Here is a 15995-nt window from a genome sequence, read left to right as displayed (position 1 = left end):
GTCCTTGTTTTTTAAAGAAAAGCAAAACATTTTGTCCATTAAAATTACATCAAATTGATCAGAAATACAGTGTAGACATTGTTAATGTTGTAAATGACTTGTAGCTGGAAACGGCTGATTTTGAATGGGATATCTACATAGGCGTACGAAGGCCCATTATCAGCAACCATATTCAGTTTCTTGTCAATTTCTCGCATGGAATAGCCTTCATTTCTCAGAACAAGAATAGACTGACGAGTTTCAGAAGAAAGTCTTTGTTTCTGGGCATTTTGAGCCTGTAATCGAACCAACAAATGCTGATGCTCCAGATACTCAACTAGTCTAAAGAAGGCCAGTTTTATTGCTTCTTTAATCAGAACAACAGTTTTCAGCTGTGCTAACATAATTGCAAAAGGTTTTCTAATGATCAATCAGCCTTTTAAAATGATAAACTTGGATTAGCTAACACAATGTGCCATTGGAACACAGGAGTGATGGTTGCTGATAAATGTAAATTTCCATTATTATTTTTTAAATCTGCCGTTAACAGCTACTATAGTCATTTTCAACATTAACAATGTCTACACTGTATTTCTGATCAAGTTGTTATTTTAATGAACAAAAAAAAGAAGCTTTTTTTCAAAAACAAGGACATTTCTCAGTGACCCCAAACTTTTGAACGGTAGTGTATATGATTTAAATATGTCTGGCGTCAACATCTTTAATGACATCATATAACCCTCAGTCAATCTGCTGAAGGCCTACTAGAATGGTTTTATTGTTCAACTAATCATTATGCGAGATGTGCTAATTTGGTGTACAGTAAATGACGGAAACCACTATGCAACAGCTGAATGCTTCTTTTTGTCAGACAGTTGTACAAAAAGCCACAATTTCTGAAAATACAGCTATGATAATACAGCTACCAGTCGTTACTGTAGCAACACCTTTTTATTTGTGCTAGCTTGTCAGTATAAAGCAAATCAGTCCCATTCCCTTATAGAAGGATCACACCGGCGACAAAAGAACATTGAACCGCTGCATTCAGTTACTATTGACTGAAACCTGTAGTAAAAGCAGCTCAAACTCACTCTTTTCAATAGTGCGTTTGATTAGAAAAGGCAGTAACTGCCAGAACAAATTGCTGCATGATACATCAACTTGAGCATTTTGGACCACTGCTAACAATAAACATCACAACCGATAAAAAATAAAAAGAGAGCTCATCATGTAAACCGAAGCGATTATTGTTGCCATCTGAAATTAAAGATGTCATTATTGGCATCAAAGAAACATATGCAGAAATATCACAAACAATTATTTAAACAGTTATACAACAGGTTATTGTTGACTCGTTAGTAATAGTGGTTAAATTAGTAACCAACTTACATGTTTAACCTTATAAAAGAAGGAGAACTTTTGGATCACTGAAATAAGGACCGAAAGCAAAAACATGCATTAGTTAGCTTCCGATTGTTTTAGTGTGAAGACATGATTTTGCTGACTTCAATACTGTTTGTTGCTGTAGCACTCAATAACATGAGCCTTGTACTTGGGCAAAGGCTCCATTGACACAAACCATGATAAAAAAAAGGCAATATTTAGTGTCTGTCTGATAAGTGTAATATAATCTACAAGATTAGTGAACCATGAGGGGAGGGGATCCATTTTCCTCCATTTTCAGATTATAGGCAGAGTCCTGAGGTGTTTTCCCTTGACAAATCCTGTTAAAAAAATCCCCCCAAAAAGGCTCAAGAGATATAGATAGAGAAAGAAAACAATTCAATCTGATTGTGTACAAATTTCAGTTCAACTATCTGAGGCAGACTCTTCTAAGAGAAGAGTGAGGTGACTAGGAACTGTTGGAGGGAGAGCGAACAGCCCCTTCCTCATTCTGCCCCTCCTCTCCCTCCACGAGAGGGTCTCTGTCTGAAGGTCCGCTGGGGGGCGGGGAGCCAGATCTCTTGGTTGTCTTATTCAGAATCCCACCCTGAGGATACAAGACAATAGAAGATTTACTGAGGTAACACCACAATATAACAAATGTAGAAAATGATACAATTTCATTGTTACATTGACTAAAGGATCTCCTCAGAGGTGACACAGACACACAAACAGTTGATGTTGCTCTAGGTATCTAATAAAACAAGTCATTTGACATGAAAGCAAATCATTTCAGCTCAATGAGCTGATTTCAAGTGCTAGAATTACTTCGGACAATCGGAACACATTATTTTAGACGGGAGAGTTTAATTATAGAACGGACACGTATCGTGGCAGTGAAACAGGAAATGGAGGAGGGAGACAGAAAGAAAGTGAGTCTGGTCTGACCTGGCGGTGGTCCACGATGTTGAGCACCACAGAGGTGACGATGCAGGCGATGGTGTTGGCCAACATGAAAACCATCATCTGCTGCCAGCGCCACAGTGGGATCTTAGCGTCACTACCGCACAGGAGACGTGCACAGTTTACATACAGACATGCCATAACACTACGCCGAGAAAAAAAAGAATACGTCAATTTGTTGACATCACATCATCATTGTGCTGCAGTGAGCTCTACCTTGACTTGGTTCCCAAGATCTGGCCAACGACAAGGTTGGATATGCCAATTCCCACCATCTGTACTGAGGTGGCAAGACCCATAGCTGTCCCCAGAGTTGCCTGAGGGACCACCAGGGGAATAGAGGGCCACATGCTTGCCTGAAAAACAACACACATACATCTAAGAAAGAGCACGTGTGTCATTGCAAGTGTATTTTCAAATGTGCTTCAATGAAAATGCACAGTACAAGACAATTCCTTTCCTACACTTCAATGGGGACTGCCAATAGACCAATTGAGTCACCTACTGTATGTGAATCCTCTCCAACCTGTATACAATATGCAACTTAACAGCAAATGTGCACTCGAAAGAGCAGTTTTATACACTACCAAACAGAACAGGGGGAAGATCAATTGCATACTCCTCCCGTCCCCTCTCCGCGTCTCCTTCCCAAATCCCATTGAATGGGAAAGCCAGAGGTCCCTCCCCACTGACCTTCTCCTCCAATGGGTTTTGAGACGGAGATGAGGAGAGAGGACGCGAGGAGTATGCAACTGAGATCTTCCCAGGGTGTTTACCCTAAATCAGAAGGATACTAGCTGAAGTGTACAAAAATAGGTGGAATGTGCAATGGATTACAGAGCTACTTGAAAGCAGGCTTAGTATAGTCAAAGTATAAGGCTCACATACACACACACATATATATTTACATTTTAGTCATTTAGCAGACACTCTTATCCAGAGAGACTTACAGTAGTGAGTTGAAACATTTTCATACCGGTCCCCCTGTGGGAATCGAACCCACAATCCTGCCGTCGCAAGCGCCATACTCAACCAACAGCCACACCGGACAGTACATTACAATATTCAATTTATACTCTCTGATAGGGCTACTCACAGCAGCGAAGGAGTAGGTGACCCCCAGCCAAATGGTGGATACCAGAGGGGGGACGAAAGTGAAGGCCAGGAGGCCGAAGACAGGCAGCGTGAGGACAGCACAGGCCACAGCAAAGACCCCACGCAACCCCACGTTGTCCTGCAACACAAACACACAAGTGTCAACAATTGCAACAACAGAGACACAGGCACGCCAATGAGAGAGAGTCAGATATATACAGTACATCAGATCTGGTGGACAAAGGTTCGTTTTTCCTGGCCACTGTGCTGCTTCTACCTTCTGCTTGCTGTTTGGGGTCTAAGCTAATTACTGAAAAGTACTTTGTCACAGTTTAGAATTTGACAGTTGTTGTGACTACATCAGATACCAGAAAGCAGGATTTATAAATGAGGTTCTCACTGGTTCAGGTAAGGTTGCCATAATACAGCCGTTGTACGCAGCATAAGGTATAGTAATGGTGGCTTACGATGAGAATTCCGACAGTGGCAGAGAGGACTAGGGAGCTGTCATATACTGCACCAGCGATGTAGGCTGCCTCTTTCTGGTTGTAGTCACTGTACTTGTCTTGTATGAACTTACTGGAAAGGGAGACAGAGGAATCACATACTGTTTAAATTTTCAACTGTGTGAGTTATAGGGTTGCAGAATGCTGCTAACTTTCCCATAAATCTCAGATTGCCCAGATGTCCTGGTTGAAAGATTCCTGGTGTCAGGAAGGAATAAGCTGGAAATCCAGAATCGTCCAACCAGGATTTCTGGAAAAAACAGGGAATTTTAGGAAAGTTACTGGAATTTTGCAACCCTCGTCTCTGAGAGTAAATTGTGAAAATGTAGGCTGTGTGTGTGCATGCCTGTGTGTGTGTGCGTGCATATGTAAAATCAATACCTGGCGTCAGCTATGAAGGGAAAGATGCCGTTGTAGAAGAACATGATGGTGAGAACCAACAGCCAGTATCTGAGAGAGAGCAGCTTCACGTCCTGAAACCTCTACACAGACACATAGACATATCTATCCTGTCAATAGGTACATAGGCAAGTCAACAGGATTGTATTATTCATTTGAGCATACAATGGAAAACGTTTTTAAATGTTTTGCAACCCCAAAGAATATCTTTAGCATTTCTTATTGGACAAGTTCAGGTAGTCCCGCTCTGTTTCAGTCTGTTTTCTTCCCGTTTGGCATTTTATGAATACCACCCAAGCCCATTCGACTCACCACTTTGCGTGACTCTTCCTGAATGGCCCCATCCAGTCCCAGCTGCTTCATGCCCACCTTGTCCAGGGCACTGACCGTGATGGCAGACATGAAGCCCAGCACACACAGGAAGGCACCTGTGTGCGCGCACGCACACACACACACACACACACACACACACACACACACACACACACACACACACACACACACACACACACACACACACACACACACACACACACACACACACACACACACACACACACACACACACACACACACACACACACACACACACACACACACACACACACACCTTAGCTGTGAACAATTCGGGATTGATCACAGCCTCTTGTGGCTTTACTGCTTTATTATACAGTTTTATTTTAGCACTTTTAGTTTACTGTGCTTTTCCCACTGGTATATTTACCTGGTATTCCAGTAGTACTACTGTTTCCACTAGTATTTACTAAGAAATTGTGGTATCAATGGGTATTCTCTCATACCCATTTCAACACAATTTCCAAATACTTTTTACCAAAAAGTGCCTTGCGTTGCCTGTTTGAATGGATCCTTAGGAATCAAAAGTCTCATAGGTTATTATTGTGCCATTACCGTTTTACCATGTCATTTCGACATAAATACCAGGTCCTTTATGTGCCGTGAAAATAAAGTGCAGCCGTTGTATGGCCTACCTCCCCATAGGGTCCACTGCATGCCGTACTGGGCCTGGAACCTCTGGGTGAGGAAGAAGTTGAGGACGGAGCCCAGGCGGGAAAAGGCCAGGGTCAGGCCAAACGCCAGGGCCAGCTCCTTCCCCCGGAACCAGAACGCTGTAATCCGGTTCTGGACAACTGAGGGGGAGGGATAGGGTGCTTAGTTCTCAAATGCAGTAAGGATGACTTTGAAAGTATTGGAACTCGGCCCGTAGCAGTATATTGCCTCATTCCGTACTGTGCTTGGCCTGGGTTGTACATTTTCCTTTCACATTGTTCTTTCCAGCACGGTTCCAGAAACTATGGTGGATGCGTAACCAGGACAGCCTATCGTGTGAATCAGATATTAAGGTGGCCTTACTGGTGAGTGATCCATTGCCAGAGCCAAACAGCAAACGGCCAGTGAGCATGAGAGGGAGCAGGTAGGCTGTTCCTTTGAAGTGAGAACCCAGAGCAAAGATGGCTGACCCCAGCACACACAGGAAGGAGAAGAGGAAGACACCAACTACACACACAGACAGACAGAGAGACAGAGAGACAGAACATTAGGAGAACCAACAGAACATTCAGCATCATACACCAGAGAATAAAAACATGGGTTGTTCCAGTATATCAATCAATGTGAGTTCAATTATTAAAAATGTCAAGAGTTTTGAATCTCAGTTTAGTGCAGTAGAGGAGACAATATCAACTTACAGCGGTTGCCTAGTTTGTCAATAAGGAACCCAGCCATTATAACCACCACTGCATTACTGTTGACAGAGAGAAAAGAGTTAGATATCGGGCCTATAGTTAATCATTTCATGAATATATAGGGGTTGTTTACACTTACGTCCAGGCATAGATGGCATAGAGCAGATTATACTCCTGAGGGGTCATCCCCAGTCCCTCCACACAGTCCACTGTCCCATTGATCACTGTTGTATTGGCACACGTCAAATTCTTTGTGCAGGGGGAAAATGAACAGTGATTTGTTATCAACCCGATTCTGCCTCGTGCATTAGACACTGTGTAATTCATGATTCCATCACAAAGTGTGTAATTAATTAGGGTCAACGTGTAGAATTATTAGTTAAGCTCTGTGGTGAAATGAGTGCATTCAGTGTGAGTGACAAGGCTACTTTACTCTCATTGTGCAAAGGCCTACATAGGCTACTCACCCCTTGGAACTGGTCCTGGAGGACACTAGGGATGTCGAAGCAGAAGTAGGAGCCAAACGTGAGCAGACAGTTGAAGAACAATACCAGAAAGCGGTAGTATGCTGTGAGAAGACAGTCACGTGTCATGCATCACACTAACAGCCATGTCACAAAACGTTGCTGCTAAATGCCAGTGGTCAGCAACCCTTGTCCTGGAAACCTACAGGGTGTGTAGGCTTTTGTTCCAGCCCAGCACTATCACACTTCAGTCAGTTAATCAGGGTTTTGATGAGCAGTTCATTTGTTGAATCATTTGAGTTAATGCTGGGCTGGAAACAAAAGCTTGCACAACGTGTGAGCTATAGGACCAACAACACTTTATAGATTTGACCAACATAGTGAAAATTCAATAACTAATTAAATGTTATAAATAACCATAATAAATATAAACAGAAGACATTTGTGGAGTTTGCAGTGGGCCAAGTTTGCCAACTAAGCAATTACAAGAAGAATTTGTGATCTTGCACAATTCAAGAGGGGTTTCTTGGCAATGGATCTCTGAATTTCATGATCTCTCTTTATCCACATAAAAAAAACGTAACAGAATACCCTGGGCCCCATACCTTTCTCTGCCGGCTGCGCCATAGTAAGCTAAAACGAGGTCCACAAAACTAAAGTAACCTAAACGTAAATACCCATTTGTATTCTGTTTGTGTCGGTCGGAAGAACCGAACGGTTATTCAATAAATCGCCGTATTCCAAGTTGCAATTGGAATAAAAGTGCGCGCCAATTGCGCGCTCTTTAAAGTATATGGATAGATTATGAGACACTTTTCGAATACACGGATGCTTTACAAGTCGCTGAACGCGCGCAAGGGCTCGAGGTGTAATGGCAAGAACTTCCACTGCCATCGTCACTTCCTTACTGACACAGTTCCTCGTTTGGATTGGTTCCCCAGCTCCTGTCAAATCAGTAGGGATAGTATCTTATGCCGCGTTCAAAACAACTGGGAACTCGGAAAAATACGAGGTCAAATCATGACGTCGGTGATCTTCAGGTCGGAAAGTCGGAGCTCTAGAAAGAGGCCCAATTTCCCAAGTTTGGGGTTTTTATAATTGTGTTATTCTAATGTTGTATTTAAGCAATAATGCCCAATCAAGAGGTTATATAGTTTTGTGTTATTATAATGTTGTATTTAAGCAATAAGGCCCGCGGAGCTGTGATATATGGCTAATATACCACGACCAAGGGCTGTTCTTAGCGTGACGCAACGCAGAGTGCCTAGTGGACATCAGTTCTTGGTCCATTAACGCCGAGGTCATACAAGCCACTGTATTAAGTCCTGTTGTCCTTCTGAGAGGACATTCTGGGCTTTTCAATGATATCACATTCTTTAAAAAAATGTGTGTGTAATTATTCATTATAATTTTTGTAAGTTTGATATTCAAATTGTTTCTAGAAAGTGAATAGCTCAGGAATAGTTAAGTGAGATATCAGAACTGTGTAATAATTTGTTCACATTAAATAATAAGCAAAAGTAGAGCTTATCAAGAAATGTCCTCTGTAGTGGACACCCGGATGCCACAACTATGTTTTTCACCAACTGTAATGTAAATTTTTTCATATTTACTTCCTAATGACCACTACAGAGGGCAATTTTGCACTTACAATAACAGATAAATAACAATAATAAAAACATTTGGTAACATGTTTTCTTTCAACCCAAACACTTGTGTTCTGTAAAAATAAAATTAAAATACACACATTTCAGGAGGATATAACACAAACACTTGAAGTGCCTTATTGCTGTTATAAACTGGTTACCAAAGTAATTAGAGCAGTACAAAGAAATGTTTTGTCATACCTGTGGTAGACGGTCTGATATACCACGACTTTCACCCAATCAGCATTCAGGGCTCAAACCACCCAGTTTATAATGCTATTTATACAGTGTGTGTGTGTGTGAGAGAGATGTGGTTTTGAGCCATCATTCATACAAACCAATCAGGAAATACCTGTGAGAGACAGTTGGTCTATGAACAACATGCCTCAAGTGTACTGTTCTATACAAGCTAAGGCAAGGATCATGCCAGCCTGTCCACCATCTGCTGTTCCAGTTAAATAATTCTAATCCAATGATGGTTCAGGTCTCGCACACGCACACCTACACACACGGCACGTGCAGTATAGCTGTAGGATTAACCATTACAAATAGAATGTTAAATACTGACTGCAGAGGAGGCTGGTTGGAGGAGCTATAGGAGGACGGGTTCATTGTAATGGTTAGGATGGAATCAATAAATGGTATCAAATACATCAAACATATGGAAAACACATGTTTGACTTCAACCCTTCCATTATTCCATTCTAGCCGTTACAATGAGCCCGTCCTCCCGTACATCCGCCCACCAGCCTCCTCTGACTGACAGTCAGTTGGCCATCATGATTTGAGATATTATGGCTGACTACAAATGAGGGCATTGAATTACGGAGAAGGATTTGATGTTTGTCCCTCGTATCACTCCGTCCAGAAGGTGATACATTGTTGCCAGAAGCTGCAACCCGCATTATAAGTTTGAAAGCAGTGAAATTTAAACTACGGCTGGTGTAATTCCGTTATTGTTAGGTTTCTTCTGCTGTCTTAGAATTGGTTTGTGTAATATTGCATTCCGTTATGAAAAGGCATTCCATTATTTTGTCTTGGGTAGAAATATGTCTGTATTGAAAAGAGCCAAAACATGGGAGATATCTGAATCTGAGGGCGAAAGCGATGCTGAAACTAAACCTTCAATCAAATGCGATGCATTTACCGATCAGGGTGACGATAACGATGAAACAGCGACGGCCAATAGTCCTACTGACAATCTCGAACAGGGCAACAAAGACTACAACACAAATTGCAAGTCAACAGCCATAACCGAACCAAGTGACACATTGGTGGCTCCACGACCCGCTATGTCCGGTACCGCAAGTCCGGGGAGAAAACGCCGAACCAAAGAGGAGATAGAGGCAGACAGACAGAGAGTTGAGGAGAGGAAGGAGGCCAGAGAGAAACTCAAGAGGGTGAGGGCCGAGGAGAAAGAGGAGAGACGAGAAGATCAACAGAGGAGAAAAGAAGCTGCAGAGCGTCAAAAGAGCCTCAGACCTGAGAACTGTTTGAAGTGCCTGACTGTCTGTATTGATCCAGGTAATTGGTTCTTTGTGAATGTAGATGGAAGGGGTTCAGATGGTGTTGAAGCAGAGGAGGCTGGTGGGCGGCGCTATAGGAGGACAGGTCATTGTAATGGCTGGAATGGAATGAGTGGAATTGAGTCAAACGTGGTTTCCATATGTTTGATACCGATCCATGTATAGAATTCCAGCCATTACAATGAGCCTGTCCTCCTATAGCTCCTCCCACCAGCCTCCTCTGTGTCAAAGGCACGCTGTAAATAAGCTGTGACATCAGTGGACCACCAACAACTAAAGAATGGTGGCCACTTTAATGTGTGTTTCCACTCCCAAGCTCTACTGCAGGATGATGGATCAGATGTGTTGCTGGGAACTCTGTCTGCAGTTGAGTGGAGGAGCAGCATTGAGACACAGCAGCTCCCTCACAGCATCACTTGGACCAGAGATCTTCCGCTGGTAACGTACCATCACCGCAGACAGTACTAGCGCCACAACACTGGGCTTGTTGTGTCGGTCCCCACTGCATGACCCTCTCGGCCCCTCAGGTTGACTAGATCATGTCTTGGTGTTGTCAGGAGAAAGACAGCAGTGGACCACTGGAGGAGGAGCAGGTTCTGCTGGTGTTGGGTCTGACTGACTTCATGGGCATGGTGGTCTCAGTCAAACAGGTGAGAGCCCTTTAAACCTCAACAAATTCCCTGGTGTCTCCGCCAGTGTGTGCAAAGCGAATGTTGATATTTTCTGTTCACCCAGACACTGCATGGCAATGGGGAGGAATCGGCAGTGGAGTCTTTCTTCAAACTTTTGTCAGAGTGCCTCAACCGAGATGCCAAGATGGTGGTTACTGTTTTAGTGATGGGATCCAACGCAAATAGCTGGTTAGTGTAAGATCTGTTTTAAGAATGTGCCTCTGAACCTTGGTCCTTGAGACACCCTGTATGAGAAGAGGCTGGATGTATATGTTGGTCTGTCACCAGGACTGGGACATGGGATGTACATGAGTTGAGCCAAAGATCTCAGTTGGGAATGGAGGATCTGGACATTGAGGAGGTAAGGTCTCTCTCTGATATACTATACAATCTCTCTTCTCTCCTCAATACATACATCTGTAGCGGCTGGTTTTTCCATTTCCAGTGTAGTGCAGAAATGAACCATTTCAAGCTGCTTTTTGAACTACGCTCCTCGAAAGGTTCCTACCCGTCGTGTCATGGAGCTCGATGGTTTTCCTAACTTGTCTTCATCTGTCCTCAGGTATTGGTTTTCCTGCAACTGTACCGGAACATTACTGTAGTCTTCCTGGACAGCTGGCAGGATGTCACAGACCATGTGTGTGCCGTCACCAAGGCCCTGTCCAAACGGCCCTACAAGTATGAACCCAGTGAACTCTTAATATTCCACATCATTAAGGATTATTCAAGTTAGGAATCTTATCAGTTGGAATTAATTTACTGCCATGCCAGGAGGATAGGCTTTGAGCACTGCTAGCTTACTTTCTTTACTGTGATTAAACACTAAGTCTGGTAACCAACTTTTGTGCTGGATACAGTGGGAAACTACAAAGCATGCAGGCTTTTGCTGCTGCCCAGCAGTACCAAACCTGAGATACCGATCGACTTCATGATTTAGATTCTAATGTGTGTTTGAGCTAGGCTGAAACTTAATCCTGCAAACCCTGTAGCTGTCCAGGGTTGACGAGCAGTCCATTGCACACTCTTTAAACTGTGGTCATGCCTGTCCACGCCACTGCAGACTGCTGACGGAGCGGTGCGAGTTGCCGTTCTGTGTGGATGGCTCATGGGCCAGCGGGGTGCGTGTGGAGCGGGATGGGGCTGGGCTGGGCGAGGTGTGGAGCAGGCAGATCACACAGCTCAACAGGGTCAGCTCTGCAGTGGCCTCCACTTTGACCACAGCCTACCCCTCGCCGCAGATACTACTGCAGGTAGGAGTCGATCTACGTGTCTGTTTAGTTAGGATCATTATGACATACAATAAGACATTGTGTGGTGGTCATAAATGCTTACGTTAAGTCCTACAATTCATTATAAATGTACCACAATGGCCTATACCTGCAGGCTTTGTTTAGCGTTACCAATCATTTATATGGCTCTTACATAATGGGTTGACTTTCATTGCATATAAGGGCAAAAAACAAAATATAGGAGGTTGGTACAGTAGATGACCAGAAGTTATGGGTTTTCTTTGTGGTCAGGTTGAAATTTGTTTGGCGTATGACATAGCCACATCACTGACATGATTTCAACAAACTGCATAGATTAAATACATACTTTTATACTGTATGTCAATCTATATTTGACACAGGTCTGATGTGGATCGTTTACTTGTTTAATGTTTTACCTTCAGGCCTACAGTAGCTTAGAGTCTGAGGAAGAGAAGAGGGGGCTGTTGGCAGGCCTACTAGTGAAGACTGGAGGGAAGGAGAGACGCATCGGACCTGAAATCTCAGCCAGAGTCTACCGTTCCCTCACAGCTCAAAACCCCCAGCTGGTCCTGGACTAGTTGACCATTCTGGTGTCACTAACTAATTGATACCTAATGAATTCCTAATTGTCCCTTTGGCATGTTGTGTAGGTCTAGGTGTCAGCAGTATTAGTAATATCTCTTGCGCTTTGATGGGCTGGATGGAGCATATCAGAACAATAATGGCCCAAGGACCAAACCCTGTGGAACTCCATCTGTAACCTTAGCTAGACCTGAGAGAATTGATCATTCTAAGTGGCTCAGGCCTGGGGTCAGTTTGGGTTTGCAACTTCTCTAAGCACTTGGATACATGCAGAACTTTTACGTTTACATAAGTTAAAGTTATGGTATTGTTTGCACATGGGGTGATCATCAAAATGAGTAAAGTATAGTACTGTAGCACTTTGTATATTTAAGAGAATGGCAATAGATAACTGTACATGAAATAAATTATGATTAAATGTTTAATACACAAGATGTTTTACATTTATTTTTTTACTATTCATTTGCGTTCAGCAAGAAAGGTTATACAAAATGGCAAGAAAATAAAAACATCTTACTGCAGGACACGTCACATGGTGACTATCCCAGAAAAATACATTAAAATCTAGCTACTATAAGTAAAGCATGAATCAGAAATTGATAAGCTGCAAAATATCAGAGAGCAAAGCCCTATTAGAGAACACGACCACCATGGTGTATTCTAGAAACATTTAGATTGTTAATTGCACGTAGGCAATTTAAGCCTATGCATTGTTCTTTAGAAGGCCACACCCACCATTCGTGTGTGTGTGGCCAAATACCTATTTTCATGTCATCTGACCATAGCACCTCCTGGATTTAGCTAAATGGCATTGGCACTTGGATTGGAACCGGTGCTATATGGTCATCTGACACAAAAATAGAGGTCTTTGGCCACGCACAACAGCAGTGGGTTTGACTTTCAAAAGAACAATGCATATGCAGAAAATACCTCATCTCTACTGTAAAATATGGTGGTGGTTCTTTGTTATGGAGCCATTTTGCATCCACTGGTCCTGGAGTCCTTGTTAAGGTCAACACCATCATGAACTTTACCAAGTACCAGGACATTTTAGCCCAAAAAAACTGGTTACCTATGCCAGGAGGCTGAAACTTGGCTGCAAGTGGATCTTCCAGCAAGACAATAACCACAAGCACGCATTTTTCAATGGCCATCTCAGTCTCCGGAATTGAACCTCTGAAAACCTGTGGTTTGAATTGAAGAGAGTAGTCCATAAGCACAGACAAAGGATATCAAGGACCTGGAAAGATTCTGCATGGAAAACGGGATACAATAATTTTGACCGCTATCTTTTAGAGATTTTTTTTATTACTTGTTAAATAAAATCTCTTAGTCTGAGCAAAAGTATTAGTAAAAAATAATATTGTAAAAATAAATGTTGCATACAGTATAGCACAGTATTTGTATTATATTTGAGTGTCTTTTTTGCTCATCTTTATCAAGGGATCCAATCATTCAGTATAGGGAGTGTACATACAGTAGATAACATTAGATTTAGAACTAAGTCATCTGACTCGAGCGGGGTGGTGGATATCCGGGGTGGCCGTCTTCCCCTTCCCTTCAGCCAGGCAAACTGGGGAGAGTTTGGAAGGACAGTCTCGAGGGTGAGAGCATTCCACTCTGAAAGTCTTAAAGTGCTTCGAAATCTGAGCTAAGATAAAACTCTTTCACTCTTGTGAACTTTTCCACCAGTAGATGGTAATGGCATTTATAGAAAGGTTCAGAATAGATAAAGTGCCAACTTTATCTAACATTTCTGAGTGGATATTTGAAAAGAAAAGTAATGTCCTCACTGTCTGAGTTGCTCCCTGGAAGGGTGGGCAGACAGGGAGAAGCAGGGCTGGGAACTGGGCGAGAGGAGGCAGGGGCATTGGCATGGTTGGGTACAGGGCTAGGGAAGGAGCAGGCACTTAGGGTGGACACCTGGCTGAGACAGGGGCTCGGGCATGGACTAGGCTCCTCAGGCAAGTCATCAGGCAAGTCATCAGGCAACTCCACTGCAAAGTCATCAACGAAGTCTTCATTCAAGTCCTCCATCAAGTCCTCAGACTGCTCGGGGGCACCGTTGTTGAGGGTGAACACCCAGCCAAGCTGGTTGTGGAGGAGGTTGCGCAGGCCCGGGGGCAGGGGCAGCACGTTCAGGATGTCAGGGCAGTCGGGCCACTGCTGGCGCAAGCGAGAGCAAGAGAGGTACTGCAGGGAGGTGGGGGTGTAGCAGGCCCGAATCACCTTCATACTGCTCTTGGCTGCAGTGGAGCACACCACAGGGTAGAACTTCTTATTCTGCAGCCTGGTGGCGGCCACACCTGAGGAACAGGAAGAAGGGAAGAGACCGAGACATTAGGCACATGGTCACATGTAAATCTAGAGCAAATGTTACCCTTACAGTTGAGGTAGGATACGTCAGCACTCTGAACAATCTAAACAAAACTATACTGTTCATAAAAGGAAATCAGTAAATTGAAATAAATTCATTAGGCCTTAATCTATAGATTTCACATGATTGGGAATACAGATATGCATCTGTTGGTCACAGATACAGATATATATATATATATATATATACTTTTTTTTTTTTTGTAGGAGCGTGAATCAGAAAACCAGTCAGTATCTGGTGTGACCACTGTTTGCCTCATGCAGCACGACACATCTCCTTCGCATAGAGTTGATCAGGCTGTTGATTGTGGCGCGTGGAGTGTTGTCCCACTCCTCTTCAATGGCTGTGCAAAGTTGCTGGATGTTTGCAGGAACTGGAACCTGCTGTCATACATGAACATCCAGAGCATCCCAAACATGCTCAATGGGTGACATGTCTGGTGAGTATGCAGGCCAAGGAAAAACTGGGACATTTTCAGCTTCCAGGAATTGCGTACAGATCCTGAAACTTGAGGTGATGGTGGCGGAAGAATGGCATGACAACGGGCCTCAGGATCTCGTCACGGCATCTCTGTGCATTCATATTGCCCTTGATAAAATGAGGTTGTGTTCATTGTCCATAGCTTATGCCTGCCTATACCATAACCCCACCGCCACCATGGGGCACTCTGTTCACAACTTTGACGTCAGCAATCGGCACGCCCACACAATCTGCCCGGTACAGTTGAAACCGGGATTCATCTGTGAAGAGCACACTTCTTCAGCGTGCCCGTGGCCATCAAAGGGGAGCATTTTCCCACTGAAGAAGTAGGTTAAGACGCCGAACTGCAGTCAGGTCAAGGTCAGGTCAAAACCCTGGTGAGGATGATAAGCACTCAGATGAGCTTCCCCGAGACAGTTTCTGACAGTTTGTGCAGAAATTCTTTGGTTGTGCAAACCCCCAGTTTCATCAGCTGTCTGGGTGGCTGGTCTTAGACCATCCCTAAGGGGAAAAAGACGGATGTGGAGGTCCTGAGCTGGCGTGTTTACATGTGGTCTGCGGTTGTGAGGCCGGTTGGACGTACTACCAATTTCTCTAAAACGAGGAGAGAAATGAACATTCAATTCTCTGGCAACAGCTCTGGTGGAAATTCCTGGAGTCAGCAGTCCAATTGCACGCTCCCTCAACTTGAGATATCTGTGGCAATGTGTCGTGTGACAAAACGGCACATTTTAGAGTGGCCTTTTATTCTCTACAGCACAATATGCAGCTGTGGAATGATCATGCTGTTTAGTCAGCTTCTTAATATGCCACACCTGTCTGGCGGATGGATTATCTTGGCAAAGGAGAAATGCTCACTAACTGGGATGTAAACAAATTTGTGCGTATGGAAAATGTCAGGGATCTTTTATTTTAAAATCATGGAACATGGGGCCAACCCTTTACATGTTGTGTTTATATTTTTGTTCAGT

The 15995-nt window shown here is 43.5% G+C and overlaps 3 protein-coding genes across 4 annotated transcripts in view; 1 reads left to right on the top strand and 2 right to left on the bottom strand.

Moving 5' to 3' along the window:
* Window positions 1-888: 888 nt before the first annotated feature.
* On the bottom strand, window positions 889-7228 carry mfsd1l (major facilitator superfamily domain containing 1-like). Its single transcript, NM_001141808.1, is given in 13 exon segments — window positions 889-1969; window positions 2311-2422; window positions 2542-2681; window positions 3422-3559; window positions 3888-3999; window positions 4308-4408; window positions 4638-4753; window positions 5315-5473; window positions 5697-5840; window positions 6032-6087; window positions 6168-6277; window positions 6496-6596; window positions 7098-7228. Coding segments are annotated over 13 exon segments (1449 nt in total). The 5' UTR covers window positions 7120-7228; the 3' UTR covers window positions 889-1831.
* A 1710-nt stretch (window positions 7229-8938) lies between these two features.
* eme2 (essential meiotic structure-specific endonuclease subunit 2) lies at window positions 8939-12599 on the top strand. Its single transcript, XM_014158852.3, has 8 exons — window positions 8939-9662; window positions 9981-10102; window positions 10222-10314; window positions 10400-10524; window positions 10624-10696; window positions 10898-11013; window positions 11396-11585; window positions 12008-12599. Exons 1-8 carry the CDS (start codon window positions 9188-9190, stop codon window positions 12161-12163), a joined length of 1350 nt encoding a protein of 449 aa, XP_014014327.2. The 5' UTR covers window positions 8939-9187; the 3' UTR covers window positions 12164-12599.
* Window positions 12571-15995, bottom strand: part of spsb3b (splA/ryanodine receptor domain and SOCS box containing 3b) — a 29201-nt gene continuing 25776 nt past the window's right edge. For both annotated transcript variants that reach the window (XM_014158853.3, XM_014158854.3), the window contains exon 7: window positions 12571-14473. In XM_014158853.3, coding sequence (XP_014014328.1) covers window positions 13911-14473 — 563 coding nt within the window. In that variant the 3' untranslated portion in view covers window positions 12571-13910. The remainder of the gene's footprint in view (window positions 14474-15995) is intronic.

The sequence above is a fragment of the Salmo salar genome, chromosome 19 (genome assembly GCF_965601325.2).
Source record: "Salmo salar chromosome 19, fSalSal1, whole genome shotgun sequence".
NCBI classification, from domain to species: domain Eukaryota; kingdom Metazoa; phylum Chordata; class Actinopteri; order Salmoniformes; family Salmonidae; genus Salmo; species Salmo salar.
The sequence above is the reverse complement of the archived record's forward strand: the minus strand, read 5'-3'. Positions and strand labels throughout refer to the sequence as shown.

What these genes read in the sequence shown, in the direction of transcription:
- eme2 (XM_014158852.3), top strand. Translation starts at nt 9,188, where the DNA reads ATGTCTGTATTGAAAAGAGCCAAAACATGGGAGATATCTGAATCTGAG. An exon ending in GACTGTCTGTATTGATCCAG is followed by an intron (nt 9,663 to 9,980) that starts GTAATTGGTTCT and finishes TCCACTCCCAAG; the next exon opens with CTCTACTGCAGGATGATGGA. An exon ending in AGGATCTGGACATTGAGGAG is followed by an intron (nt 10,697 to 10,897) that starts GTAAGGTCTCTC and finishes ATCTGTCCTCAG; the next exon opens with GTATTGGTTTTCCTGCAACT.